The following is a 16,253-nucleotide window of genomic DNA, read 5'->3' on the forward strand; positions in this document are numbered from 1 at the left end:
GAGAGAGAGAGAGAGAGAGAGAGTCTCAATTTAAATGAAATTTGGAGCCTTAATAATTAAAAGTGTGTTAGTTTTTGAAATCCAGCTATTTAGGCGTCTAGTCGATCTACAAGTTATGGGATAAATATAACTGATCAGTGAGACCAAAACAAAAAAATGTGTTTCTAAAGCAAAAGCTCAAATATTTTAATCCAATATTCCCCATGAAATGACCTATTTCACTTTCAGCGATTAGAAATGACTAGTTTTTTAAGCACCATATATGCTTACAGTCTCTACTATGCCTTCTCGATCTGATCAATCTTTTCTTCAACCACCACCCACTTGCAGTCTGATTGCTCATACAAGTGCATTGCATCTTTTGGGCCGGGGTTGAAAATCGAAATTCTTCTCCAAATTTAAGAAAACAACTACGACTCTCCCTGATCTCTTTTTGGTGCGGAATAATTAGTGTCATCGATCTATGAATGAAGAGTACTACTCATGTCTATTTCATACCAAATCCCGTAGCGTATGTGTTTTAAGTTGTCGATTTCTCATGTTACGTAGTCGTTTGAAATAGGTTAAATTTTACTTATCATTATGATCTTTTATCATTTTTACAATTATATTTATGAGCTTTAAAAAGTGTTAATTTAGTATATTTATTTTTCAGTTTTTTTTTTCTTAAATTCCATCTATGTCGTTAAAATTTTTCATTAAATCCTGTCAAAACTTCTAAAACACTCATATCATTTTTTCTATAATATATATATATAATTCTTAAATATTCAAGCATGAATATTTTTACAAATTTCGTTAAATCCTGACTAACGTCTAAATCTTTGCATTTTTTGTCTTTTTTTTTCCTAGAAAAAAGTATGAATATTTTAAGAATTTTGACATCCCTTTATTAGGATTTAACGAAAAAATTCAAAGGATTAGTAAAATTAAAAATTGAAAAATTAAAAAATAAATACACTAAATTAATATTTTTTAAAATTTATGAATATGATTTAAAAAACATAAAGACAATAAAAAAATTATTTTTTTTAAAAAAAAAATTATTTAAAATACATCACATCGATCAATGTTAATAAGAAATGGATTATATGAATATACCCAAATAAATAAGGTTCCTTCTCTAGTCTCTCCCACACGCGAAAGAGACTAGAAGAAGAAGGTACGTGTCACTGTATTAGCAAAAGCGAAGCAACTTGTTGATGATGAGGGACATGATAGAGAGACAGTACTGTTGCTTACTTCCCCCCATCCCCATGTGCTGTGGCTGACTGGCTGACTGGCTGACTGCTGACCTCTTCTTCCTTGAGAGAGACGATAAATGGAACCATGCCTCAGATTGACACGTGTCGTGATTTGATATATGGTAAAAATTTACCTCAGCATGGTTTTTCGTGCTACTCAGAGAGTGGGGCTTGACTAGGCTGTTCCATCTCACCATAAATTTCATTTCAATCCACGTTGACCGCAGTTCGCTTTCGTGTGAGATTTATATTTTGACACGCCACATTGTGCGCGCGTGAGGAAGTCCTGAAAAGAGGTGGTGATTAGACATGTTTCAACCCCACTATTATTTTCTTTTTGAGTTTTTTGGCAAAATTCTCGGATTTAAAGTCCCTTTTTTTTTCCTGAGAGTTACAGATAGGACGTAACATGTTCGTTTATAATACCACAAAATCAATCGTACCACGCGCCGAAATGCGTCCGTGTACAACACGCTCCCCAACCCCTCTCCTCGAATATAAACATAACCCTTGTGGTTGTAGAGCTATCCGTGAATATGTTTGAGTTCCCATCAGGTTACTTTGGCCCTACATGGATTCGTTTAGTAAATGAATAAAGTTTGAAATAAAAAATTTAAGCTTATATAATTTTATTTTTATAATGAAAATGCATTAAGTATTTACAAAATAAAAATAAATATTCTTCATAATGTAATAGATATAAGTTGAATTATTGTAATTGTAAGTCTGAATATATAAAATATGTGTCTGTGTGTATATGAGTGAGCTTATCTATGCATATATATGTGTGTATATGAATATATATATATATATATATATATATATATATATATATATATATATATATATATATATATATATATATATATATATATAAGGCTAATGATATTTATACACACACTCATATTTGGTATAGAATTCATGCATGTAAAACTCAACTCACATGCATAGATCCCACGCCAAATCTAAGTATGTGTACAAACAGAGAGATGATCTTTTACAACCCCAAGACACAACTCTTGATCACCTTACCCATGTGGCTAGGTGATCTCCTAGCTAGCTTTAAGGTTTTTTTTTCAAAAAAAAAAAAAATAAAGTAAAAGTAAAAATTGTCACGTGAGCAAAGATGGTCAGAAGTTGTATCTTAGAGTGACAATGTATCATATATTGTACAATTAGCACATGTCATGAGATAAGCATATGTCAAATAATATTTGTATACACTTTGTATACACACTCAAAAAATTTAGTGTGCGACGCATTCATGTGGGACCCATTCCATATGCATGAATCCCACACCAAATATAAGTAGTGTACAAATGTCATTTGCCAAACATATAAAATTGAGATTATATTATTTAATATTTGAGTTAATTTCTCTAATTACTCAAACAATAAAACTTATTCACTATTAAATAACTAATAATTAATATTAATTTTTTTAAAAAAAATTAAACAATCATGATATTTATTTTACATATGGAATGACTAAATTAATTGAGTAACTCGTGAACAAGCTCGAGTTTGATTGAAAAAAATAAATGAATAGAGCTTGAACAAATTATCCAGTTCGATGATAAGTTTGGGCTCGGCTCGTGTTCAAAAAAAATTAAATGAACCGAGCTTGAACATTTAATACTCAACTCAACTCGACTTGATTACAGCCCTATTTGTGGGTAGATAAAAAAAAAAATGTATTCAATTAATTCTTCATTGTTAGCCTCTTTATAGAGTACTCTCAACTTATGGCTGACAACTTATGACACAACTTGTGAATTTGACATGAACATAACACGAAATTAGATAATTGGGGTTTGAGTCGTTTGACATAAAATGGTTCGTGTCATAAACGGGTCACCCTGCTTAATCCATTTAATAAATAGGTCAACCCACTTGACCCGCGAGGGACCATATACTCTTTTTTTTTTAAAATAAAATAAAACCGTGATTTTCTCAACTACCAGAAATGTTCTGAATTACAGGAAGACAAAAGGACACTAGTATCGCTAGGGGTAAAAATGCAAGCGAATAATAACTATCCACATCCGCCATCCGCACCTAACCGCTATCTGTTATCCCGCACATGCGAATGCAATTATCAAAGCTCGTTATTCACATATGCGGATAGCGGTTTTAAGATATACGGATACCGTTATTAACCGCATTCACATTCCCTTTATATATAATATATCTTATATATATTTAATTAAATTCACTAAAACAATGTCATTTTGAATATATTTGATAAGTTTAGGACATTTACATTATGTTAGATTTTTTTCACTATCATCTCAAAGTCATACCTTACTACATTTATTTTTTTTATTTTCTTTGGATAATCCAAATCTCAATTACTCTACGAGAGAATGACCATCTATGGTTGATAATCGTGAATGATGTAATAAGTTAAATTTTACTTTATTTAGGCTTACATATATTAATAACCGCATTATATAATATTGCATATAGATTTAGATAGTAATTCAAAATGCTTATTATCTCATATACGGATAGCGGATAATAACTACAATAATCGCGCGGATGCGAATACCTAAAAGTGATAAACGCATTATGCCGATGCAAATTTAAATTTTGCTAATATCTACATTTTTACCCCTAAATTACATGTTTAAGTTTAACAGCTAGATTCCACTTCTTGAAAGTTGGAATCTGCGCTTTTACTTGTAGTCTGCTAAGTAGGAGTATAGGACATGTTAACCTAACACTTACGAGGCTGATGGCATCCGACGCCACCAGATCACCACCAGCACGATGGCGATGCCGCCGTCATGGTGGAACATTTTCTTTCATTTTTAATTTTATTTTATTTACAAAATATTTCTTAATTTTTATTTTTTTTTTTACAAAATACTCTTCAAAACTTTACTAAACCAAATTTAAGGGCATGTTTGGGTAAGCTACTCAACTCATTTATTATTATTATTATTTTTTTTTTTAAGAATTCATGTTTGGCAGCAACTTATTTTCTTTTCAAACTCTTTTCAACCCAATTTGTTTTTTTTTTTTAAAAAAAAAAAAATACAATAAAAACCCTAGGTGTAGCTAAGCTACCCCCAGGTGTCTAGGGTTGGTCCAGCCACCCCCGCAACTAAGGGGGTAGATCAGCCACCCCCCCAAAAAAAAAATCCCAGTTTTTTATTTTTATTTATTTTTTAAAAATTTATTGAATATAAATATATTCAATTTAATTCACCTTTCCAAATATCTTTTTCTAATTTTGTTTTCCTCATTATTCACAATTTTGTATGCAGTAGAGATCAATAGAAAACAATACAACAACAAAAAAAATCGCACACCAAAACTTTTCTCAAAATGTGTCCCTTACCTAATCAACTATGAACTTATACCCTTTTCAAAACTCTAAACTTTACCAAACGGACCCTTGAAGTTTTCTCAATGCATTTACATTCCCACCTTCTCAATTCTATTAAATTGAACTCCCTTTGAAAAATTAGTTCTAGTATAGGACTCTGTAAAGGAGATCCCCTTTTCCCCTTTCTCTTTATAAATTTGGTGAAATCAAAGGCAATATCCGTGGTATTAAAGTGGTGAGATCCTTGCCAACCATTTCCCAACTCCTATTTGCTGATATATATATATATATATATATATATATTTTTTTTTTTTTTTTTTTTTTTGCAACCAAATCTAACGAAGTTGTTGCTATTAAGAGCTGCCTTGATACGTACCTATGCTCGTTGGTCCGATCAACTTATAAATTCCAACAAATCTTCAATCTTCAACAAAATGACCAAGCCCCTAGCGACCCAATCAGTTCAATGAGCAAGATTGAAAGAATTTTTGGAGAACGAAAATTCACCAAAGATTGATTTGGAAATGCATCTCCATCTACTCCACTCTATATCGTTTTCTCAACTTTGGTCAATGATCAATATGTTCTCTCCCCTCTTTTCAACCACTCTTGAAAATTATGAACACTTATGATAGGTTTGGTATATATGGTTAATAACTATTCCATTAGAAAAGTGGAATATATATATATATATAGCTTCTATTAAAAATGAAAGAAAGTAAAATGGAATAGCCATCTCCCTATAGTCATTTGGAGACACTCCTTTGGCCCTTAGACACCCTTGAGCAGGAAGATCTGACTATTGCATATTAGTTAAAAAAAAAATATCAATCGGCCTTCATACAGCGCTACAGTGAATAACAACCTTTGCTATTTACTGTAGCACACTAGATAAATATTTTGCTATTTCTCCATGTTAATTTTTAGTTGTTTATTGTTTTTTTTTCTTTTTCATAAAAATATAATATAATAAAAAAAGAGTGAGAAATAATATTTTAAAACAAGTAGATAAGAAAATAGAGAGTATATAGATAAAATAAATTAGAAATGAAAGAAATGAAAAAAAATGAAAAAGAAAAAAGAAAAAAGAAAAAAGAAAAGAAGAAGCTATTGTAAAAAGTTAACACATTTTTCCTAAATATTTTACTTATTGTTGTTGAAGATGCTTTTAGAGCATTTCCAATGCCTTAGTCATTTTCACCTTTAGGCTAAAATAGTTAATCAATTCACTGAAAAGTTCATTCATCCGATTATGCAAATCAAATGCAAAATACATTTGTAACGCATTTGTACACATGCATATCTTTTTTTAATTTGTTTCTCTTTCTTTCACTCTCTCTCTCTCTCTCTCCCCCCTCTCTCTCTCTCACGAAAACTCATTTTACACCATAGTTATATTCTAATATATATATATATATGAATCTGGAAAATTGTATTTCAAAGTATGTCTATATGACAAAATCTGTATTTGTTATTTTATGTAAGGTCACCTTCCACGACCAGATCTAGTGGCCAGAGTCTAAGATGAGGTCTACTGGGGTGACGCCATACAAACTCTGGGGTGTATGGCACAGAACTCATACGTACGAACTACCTAAAGTAAGAACAAAAAATTTGTTGACTTTATGGCAAATAATTATCCAAAAACAATTATCATGCTAAAAAAAATGACTTATCATTAAAAAAAAATCTAAGAATTAAAAAAAATAAAAAATAAAAAAATATATATTTAAATGATATAGTGAAATAATAGATAATCAGATGTATGGTATCTTTTGAAACCCATTAGTTAAAATAAATCAATAAAATAGGTTTTGATTAGCTATTTCTTGAAGTTTATATATATATATATATATATATAACCGTGTTAGCGGGTTGACTCGCCAAACACAATTAAAATCGGGTTGACCCGATTATGACCCGAACCCGATAATGCTAAACTCAAACCATATATTTTCGTGTCATGTTCGTATTGGGTTCGCGAGTCATGTCAAAAATTGTCAAACCTATGTGCAGTGACAAAGAGAGGGGAGATTGGCAAAGGCCATCCCCCCCCCCAAATTCTTAAAAATATATATATATAGAAGGTTGAAAAAAAAAATTATATATATATATATATATATAAGGAAAAAAATTAAAAATTTAGTCTATTAGCTCATGTCAAGAAATTTTTTTGGCCACTAACCCTTACTCATAAAAGCTTTTAGCTCCGTTTTTGGTTGTATAAAAGTTGTGTAGAAGGAATCACTCCGCTATATATATATATATATTATATATATTGTTGTTTAGTATTATGTGTGCATGATGTTATGAGAAAATTTTAAATTATTATCCAAATGATGAGTTATTATTGAATCCCAAATTTGTGAAGAGGCAACTCGTCTTGAAATGGAAGGAGGTTGCCAGTACATTGAAGTTTGCAATAAAATTCCCGGATTTGGTAAAAAGAACCTCCTTTTAACTGCTGCAAGCTTTAATCCAAAGCGTAAAACGAAGAAAGTAGAGAGAAAAGAGAGAGAAGCCATGGAAGGCAAATTACTGCATAGACTTCACAGTTCACATAATTAGGTGAAACCAAGAACTACGGCCATACCCTCCTTTAGGCTTTAGCAATAGATCAAGTCATCAAGCACACCTCCTTCCTATATAAAAATAAAACTACGTACGCCCGGCCCTCTGACACACATAGCTACATAGCTGAAGTAGAAATGACAAGATATAAAATCATAAAATGGGATGGACGGATGGATGGATGGATGGAAAAGATAGGATGTTTGTCCCACGTGGGGTGGGATTCGCACGTGGCCTCGACTGCGGCCGTTGGAAGTTGACACTGCTGTCACCGCATGTAATGTTTTTTGCTTCACGCAAGCTGCTCCCTTCCCCCCCACCCCAATTGCCCTCTCTCCCCGACTTGCGTGGCTTTAAAGTTTGAACAAAATTGACCACCCATACTAAATTTATTATTATGTATAAATCGGAAATATACATAGAAAATAATAATATAATATAAAAAACTAGACCCTCGATCTCATATGACACACCACCAAAGCTTCCATGTTATCCAATCAAATATGAGAAAATAATAATATTTAGTAAATTGTTGTATGACTGTTATACAATTTGATAATGTAATAGTAAAAGTTGGCTCTTAGTTTTTTTTTTTTTATTATTATTATTATTACTTTACAAAATTTGATTTAAATGCTGATTTTTACTATCATGTCATCTCAATTATATAAGAACCTTATAACAGTTTACTAAATATTTAACAATACAAAGTGACAATGCCTATGTAAAAGTTTATGGACTTTACTCATTCTCAAAAGACGCATTAAGAGATGAAGGGTGTACATGGCTTATAAAGTCTCCAAGTTATGTATCTCTTGGCGATATGGGACACTTTAACATGCCTCCTTACGTGTGGCAACTTTTGGCCAAACACGTGTTCAAATTGGGAGGGAAGGTCATCATCGTCCGAGGAACCTGCTCTGATACCATGTAAAAGTCCATGGGCATTACTCATTTTCAAAAGATGCTTTAAGAGAGGAAAAGTGCTCATGACTTATAAAGTCCACAGGTCATATATCTTTTGGCAATGTAGGATACCTTAACTGCCTATAAAATAAAATGTCATTTAATAAACTGTTATATAATTGGGATGATGTGACAGTAAGAATCAGCATTTAAATCAACAAGCCCTTGTTGATCTAAAGGCTGATTCTTACTGTCATGTCATCTTAATTGTATAGTAGTGTATAATAGTCTATTAAATAATATTTCTTATAAAAAAATAAATAAATTCCCTTTTTTTCTGTCTCTAAATACCCATCTATCTCTCTCTGTCTCACTCTCTCTCTCTCTCTCTCTCTCTGTTTGTGATCTGTCTACCCCACAAACTTAAACTCAGAAAGAAGCTAATCTCTGTGGTAAAGGAGAAAGGGAGAGTAATGAGTGCAAGCAACGGAGGTGGGCCTTGTGGCGCCTGCAAGTTCCTGAGGCGTAAGTGCGTTAGCGGTTGCATATTTGCGCCCTATTTTGACTCGGAGCAAGGTACTGCTCACTTTGCTGCCGTTCACAAGGTGTTCGGCGCTAGCAATGCCTCCAAGCTTCTCTTGCGCATTCCAGCACACAAGCGCCTCGATGCCGTCGTTACTCTTTGCTATGAGGCTCTTTCTAGGGTTAGAGACCCCGTCTATGGCTGTGTCGGTCACATCTTTACCCTCCAACAGCAGGTCAGCCATTTTTTCCGTTTTGCCGATTTTACTTGTACTATTTCTTTTTTTCCTTCTTTTCTTGTTTCCATAGAAATTTATTTGTTATAAAGTTATGCTAACATGCACCTGGATATATATATATATATATTAAATACTACTTATATATATATATATATAAGTAGTATTTAATATTGTTCTAGGTAGGAATGGGTCAAGGTTTGGGGCATGTGAAGAATGGTATAGCTTCTTGGGAAGAAGTAACCCAACAGGGGCTATTTCTTGCTTTAGAAGATTTTGAATTAATGTCATTTTTGCTGCGTTTTTCTCAAATTGTATAGACAAAGCCAATTACGCCCAAGTCTATACTTTTTCCTGCAATTGCTTCGACAAATTGCACTATAGAATATATATATATATATATTTATATATTGTAATCCGAGTTGGTCAAGGTTTTCACACTACTGTTTGTTTGACACGTTTTGTCAGTCAGTCTTAGGTGCATTTTCTATGATCGGTCGACATGCTGACGTGCGCCGATGCAGGGTCTTGTTTTCAAGGAGACTGGTTAATTCCTCTTCATAACTGCAACTATATATATATTCTTGGATTTTCAATAAAAATTGCATGAAATCCATGCTAACTTGCACTTATGAAGAGAGAACTATTTTTAGTTTTCAAAATAACAAAAATTTGTGAAATTCATGCTATCGAACTTGCACTCTTGAGAGAGAGAGAAGTGGCAGCTAGCCGCCATGACCTGGGGAGGATGACTACGGGGCCTTGTTGCTTGCCGGAGTTACCAAGCAAACTTAGCAACTCGAGAAATATACAAATATTTGTAATTTGACTTTCCCTCTCAGTATTTATATCCTGGAGGACGTACATATTTATTTACATATAGTAAATAATCTTAATATATAGTACTGGATCCGTGATCTTCCACTAAAAAATTATCCATTATCTATACTTCTATTAGTAAGTAAAATATTTCATTGCATGGGTGATGACGAACCATAACTATTAACTTCTTCTTTATTTTCCTTTTTTTTCTGGCATGAAAGCACTCTAGCTAGCTGCCATATAGTTCTTTTAATCAGATGAATGTGAGTTGTTACCTGTAAAAAAGATGTATCATAATCTTTTGTTCACGGCAGCCGTTTATAATTGGTAATCATTGAGATTGCATAATCTTATGCGTGATATGATAACAACCTTTCGCTTGTAAACATAACCTTTCAAGAATTCAGTAATATTATTATTGTCTATTGCGCGCCTATGTACGGGAGTATGGTCACTCGTGCAGTCAGTGATCTCATGATTAATTAGAACAATTATTATTGTTACTATTTTCTTGGCCTTTTGTTTCCATTTTTATGGCCCATTGGGAAGAAAGATAAAGCACCATCATCAGTACTAGCTCTCTCTTCTTTGCTTTAATTTGGTACAATTCCATTACCCTCTTATTAGGTAGAGTTGACTACTCTCTCTCTCTCAAAGTTTTCATATTTGGATAAAGATTACACAATATATAGTGAAAAAGATATGATAGATCCTACATGTATGCTTTTAAAGTACTGATAAACATATATAGTCTGCATCATTTGATGGAGATGGATATCTTTCTATGAAAACTTTGTTGTCTCACGTATCTGTATTTGTCCCCTTTTTTTTTTATTTAATTTGAATTCAATCTAAGTCATTCATTTTTCTTTTCAATTAAATATTTAACGGTCATAATACAATATTAATTGATAAAAACTTCTGTTATATGCTTTGTAGGTGGTGAATTTGCAGGCCGAGTTAGCATACGTCCAGGCCCGTCTTGCTACGCTGCAACGCCTTCCTCCGCTGCCTGTACCTCAATCTCAGAGCTCATCACCTACAAATCGCCATTCCTCATCAGATTTGGCATCATCCAGCTTTAACCTGTCCATGCATTTTGATCCTCTGCAACCGCAACCAACATCAGCAGAATTAGCGAGTTATTTCAATCCGGTGGATGAAGAACTCGAGGATAATGATGTCCAAGCATTGGCTAGGGAAATCATCTCTAGGTACTTGCCCGGAGTAAGATTCCGGGCTTCAAGTCCTCACTAGATTTTTAGCTCTCTGATCTATTATTGTATCTTTTAATGATGGGTTTTTTTGGGGGTCCAGTGGAATTGTGAGTCATCAGCAACTACTCCATCGCTCGTTTTCTCAGCCTAAACTATCATTCCCAATGTAATGACCAAAGGAACTTGGACTACTTATTGAACTTCGAATGTTTCTGTAAATTAAAGCTCAAGCAAGAGAGTAGTTAACCAATTAAGTTCCACATTTCAGAGACTGTCTGATTTTTTTCTTTTCTTTTCTTTAAATGAATGGATTTCTATTAACCAACAAAGAAGACAGCACACTCTTAACACATCAGCTAGAAAATACCAGATGCAATAAGCATCCTAATTAATGCACCATATTCACAAAACAGACTTCCACCTATATATAGACACCTTACAACCCTACTCAATTATCTACGTTATCAAATATAAAAGCATACTACCACAATACAACCCAACAAAAAATGTTGATCCTAAGCGTCTCACATAATTAAACATTATTAAAGTATAATTTTAATCCCGTGCAATTAAGCTTTTGGGTGCCTTTTCTCCTTCCAAGCTAATTTTCAATAATGAGATACATTCAAGGTTCGTATCGAGTACGGGATTGAATTGCTTGCGACTTTGTGGTCGAGTCATGTACGAACAAGTTATTTATATGTTGGATTAAAATGTTTTAATACTATGTATGGACATAGTGTTAAGTTATTGAACACTGATAAATTAGTGGAGCTATCAAAAAAGAAAAAATTGCCATTAGATCAATGTTGATAAAGTGAGATGTTGTGAACATCGACTGTGAAGTATAGTGATTTGATACCATCTTAAATATTTCATATAGTTTAAGTATAATCTTAATTATATATATACAAGCTCTTAAGGTACCATTTTTTTGCAAACCGGTTATGAGCTAGTTGAGTAGGACGTGGGTAGAGTGATACTTGGACTATCTGGATTCTGGGGACTGGTTAGAAGAAGTGGCTCGGGGACCATGATGTTGGCTGAGCTATTGATTGGGCTGTACTTTACAAAGCCGGCCAGCAAAAGAAAGACTGACTCTTGTCTTTTCTGGTCACCACTCACCAGTAGACAGTACTAGTCCTAGACTGTCCCATCTGTACACAACAATGTCCATTTCAACGGGCTATGCTCAGGCCTGAACCTTCTCTAAAAGGGCTTAGATGGCCCTCTTTGGTTTTGAAGACTTCAAAAAGCAACGAACTTGTCTAATTTGTAACTTGAGAGCCCTATTTGCTGTCTACGAAAATAACTTATCAACCATGCATAGTACCCGGTTCATAACCCACCATAATTGGGATTTTGAGATTGAGATTTCTTGTCATTAATTCTGACATCTTAAAAGAGAGACAGAAGTTGTGGGTGTACTTGCCCTAGTTAAGTACTATCTATATTCGGATAGAGAATTTTAATAATTTTGTTATCTCAATTATTAACTATTTAGACAATAAATATAAGAGAGTTCCAATAAGTTCATTTATTCAAAAGGTTTCGAACAATTTTTCGCTCGAGCAAGTGAGCTTCACATAAGCTCTTTCACATTTGCCAATTGGGATTTTTTGTTATTAAAATCAGGCAACTTAAGACTATTGAAAAAATTATACTTAAGCCTCCCGAACTACTAGATCTTTTTCATATACGCCTTTGAATTACCAAGTATAACATTTAAATACGTCAAGCTACCATTGTTTAACAAAAAAACCCATATGTCAACGTCATATATTAAAATTGGCGTGCTTTGCATCATTATTGCTCCGTTTGTTTCGACATAAAATGTTTTATGAAAAATGCATTTTTTGGTATTTAGTGAAGGCAAAAATAATTAACGAAAATCATTTTCAATTTGACCGTAAAAGCCTATTTAATTTTTAGAAAACAATATACAGTTTTAAAAACCGTAAATCGTTTTATGGATTTAAACTCTTCATTCTAGTATGCACGTTTGTAGGAATTCGTCACTGCCGAGTACTAGAGTTTGTTGGTAACCTGACTCTACCACCGAAGATCCCCGAATTTTAGTATTCGAATTGCCGGAATTTGAAAATTTCTACCGGAATCCGGCGACTTTGCCAACTTTTGGTAAACCAGATTCTAGCAGACAAGATTCCGACCAAACTAGCCGGAATCTTACTAGTACGGCCGAAATTCGGCTAGTACAACCGGATTCCAGCTATCTTGGCCGGATTCCGTTTTACGTCATTTGTATTTTTTATACAAATCAAATGCCGAAAAATATTTTTTAAAAAATCTTTTTTTTAAAAAAAAAATGATTTCGTCAAAAACATTTTACGTCGAAACAAACAGAGTGTAAATCGATGAAATTCTTCCCAAAATACTCACTTTTGACCATTGGAAAACCAAAATTGCCCTTATTAAAAGACAAATTTGAACAACACATGGGTATTTTTATGTCTGACGCTAAAAAGACAGGTTGTGAGACTCACTCACTCCAGACCGGTAAGTCTTACATTTTAAGTTGTCCCAGACAAATAAGTCTTACAACCCCTTTTTTTTTAGGCCGTCCAAATTTGTGTCAAATTCAAACATCTCAACATCCTGGCCTGTCCGCATAAAATTGAGCCGAGTGTTTTATGTATTATTTCTCCTTCTTTTTTTTTTTTTTTTTTTTAATTTCTCTAGATGTGATTTAGCCCTATTTATATTCAGTAATTCTTCAAGCCCAGGGCGAGGATCCCGTTCTTGGCTATGAGCCTGTGACTAGTAGACCCGACTGGGCTTACATTGTACCAAGTTTAGCTGTTGTTATTGAGAAATGACCCGCTTTGACCCATTGCTCAAAATAAGCTTTTTTATCGGATCCCCCATCTACCAATTTCTTTTGCTTCTCTTCTCGCAAATGCTAATCATAATGTTCTTAAAATTCCATTTATTTATTTATGGGTTTTTCTTCTGGCCCAACGCCTAAAGAGCTTTCAGAATTCTTTCTTTTGTCTTTCACTTTTTTGGGCCAGATCGAGAATTTCTTCACAGCAGTCAGCAAATATGGTCTTAATAAATCCTTACAAAATTTATAGAGCTAAAGCTGTTGTTTCCAGACTCCAAAATTATGTTGCAGTAATAATTCCAGCATTGAGGTTTGCTTCTATTTGAAATTAAATCTGAATCATTAAAAAAAAAAGCTCCTATAATTTTTATTATTGTAGGACCTAAGCCAAAACCGATTCGTAGTTCAAGATTGACACAAACAGAAGTAAAAAATATGAAATTGTAACACATTTTTTAAAATAATAAATCTCGACACATCACTTGGAAACCAACTTTTGATTAAAAAAAGAAAAAAAAAAAAAAAAAAAAAAAAAAAAAAAAAAAGGTGTAGCATTTCTCAACAAATAAGACTCATCTTCAAACTCTTTATCTTTTCTTTTTCCATCTTGAGATGAGGCTAATAAGATTTTCTCAGGCATGGATTTAGAAGTGTTTTGAGGGTCCATCTATGTTTTTACTTTAAAAATAGGAAAAAAAAAAAATCATATTTAGTCTTTAAGTTTTTATCTGATTTAAATTTAGTCATTGAGTTTCTAATTTCAAGAATAAGGTCCTTAAGTTTTGCCAAGATTTTAAATAGGTAGTATCACTTTTCCATCAAAATGAATGGTTTATCATACTTCACGTGTGTCTCAATTAACACGCTAACGTTCATATCAACACCTAATAACAATGTCTATCATTAAGTGTCAAATCTTCCATTAAAAAATAAACTATCTTCTTTGTCTTCTTAATCTCTTAGATTTGTAGCGTTAGAAGAAAATAAGACACACGTGTCAAATAGAGAATTGTTAACTTTGACAGTAAAGTGATAGAGGTACCCATTTAAAACTTGAGTAAAACTTAAGGACTTTATTCTTAAAATTGAAAACCAAAGGACTAAATTCAAATAAGATGGAGTTTTAGGGTTTAAATATGATTTTTCCCTTAAAAATATGATATTTTCTAGGCATTTCTAATAATATCAAGTGTCATTCCTATTTTTGCAATTCTAATTTTGGAAGTTTTAGCCCGGATTAGCAAAAGGGTAGACCAAACAAAACTGGCCTTGATATGGTGGATGATGAAATTCAACGAGGAGCGGTTGGACCAATAACCATAGCCCCAACACACTAGGAACTCTCTTCTAGGATTAAACAAAACAGGAGGCACAATCGAGTCTAACATGGACATTGGCAAGAATTGATTGGAACTTTAGCATGGGCTAATTTGATTCGATGAAAAGATAAACCAGTGGCATTTTCCATTGTGCATATTCTAATTTATCCACTATATATTAGCAAATCAAATGATAGGGACTTCTAGGTGTTAAAGCTCAGACCTAGGGGTGTAAATCAAGACCGGGTATAACCGGTCGGGAAACCGGGTACCCGGAGCCAGAGCCGGGTATTTAGTTACAAAAACCCCAGGTATACTCGGGTACCTGGCTCCGGGTAGCTTCAGTAATTAAAAAAATATATATATACCCCCCTTACCCTTTTAGCCTTGAATTACATGGCTTAGGAAGGGGGGCTTTTTGTCTTTTTACTAGGAAGTTTGTTGCCCTAGCTTTTACCCTAACTCCCTAAGCCCAAGCCGTCGTTCACTCAGACACTCACTTGACACTAGACACTCACTCACACGGTCACGGACTCACGGCTTCACCAGTTCACCGACTTCTCGTTCGGCGTTCGGTCACTTCGCCGGCTCACTCTTCTCCTTCGCCACTCACCGACTTGTCGCCAACTTGCCGCCTACCAGGTAACCGACTTAGTTCTTAGTTCTTCATTCTTCTTCTTAGTTCTTCATTCTTCTTCATCTTAATATGAAATTGTGCATATTATTATATTAATTTGCTTGGTTGCTATCTTTGATAAAACAAAATGCTCCACCCACTTCACCATTACGGACAAAAGCAATGGTTTTTTTTTTTTTTTTTCTTCTAGATTTTAACTTTTTCTTAGAATATAAGGACCGTATTATCAAAAGTCATATGCTTTTTAAATTTTTTGTTCAAATAGAAAGATAGAGACAAGTACATGAACGATTGGCCTCATCCACCCAGTTATTCTGCCTGTGTTTGATGACTAACTTTTTTTTTCTTTTTTTTTATTTTATCAATACTTTTAGTGGATTTTTATTGTACAACTTCTTTGTTTCCTCTGTATTTTTTTTTTTTATGGCTGCTCATACATATTCAAACCCTTAAAAATTCAATCTTTCCTAACCTGATTTGAAGCATAAACCTACTGCTTTCTTTTTCCATTCTTTATAAGTTCAAAGCCACGATCTTTCGCCTACACTTTGGTACCAATTAACATTATGTGCTACTGTCCTACATCGGCTAGGTTGATAA

General features: G+C 33.4%; 1 protein-coding gene across 1 annotated transcript; it reads left to right on the top strand.

The window, feature by feature from the left end:
• The first annotated feature begins 8,458 nt into the window (after window positions 1-8,458).
• Window positions 8,459-11,114, top strand: LOC133864378 (LOB domain-containing protein 31-like). Its single transcript, XM_062300688.1, has 2 exons — window positions 8,459-8,813; window positions 10,575-11,114. The coding sequence occupies exons 1-2, from the start codon at window positions 8,529-8,531 to the stop codon at window positions 10,890-10,892; spliced, it is 603 nt and encodes a 200-aa protein (XP_062156672.1). The 5' UTR covers window positions 8,459-8,528; the 3' UTR covers window positions 10,893-11,114.
• The last annotated feature ends 5,139 nt before the right edge of the window (window positions 11,115-16,253 follow it).

The sequence above is a fragment of the Alnus glutinosa genome, chromosome 3 (genome assembly GCF_958979055.1).
Source record: "Alnus glutinosa chromosome 3, dhAlnGlut1.1, whole genome shotgun sequence".
NCBI classification, from domain to species: domain Eukaryota; kingdom Viridiplantae; phylum Streptophyta; class Magnoliopsida; order Fagales; family Betulaceae; genus Alnus; species Alnus glutinosa.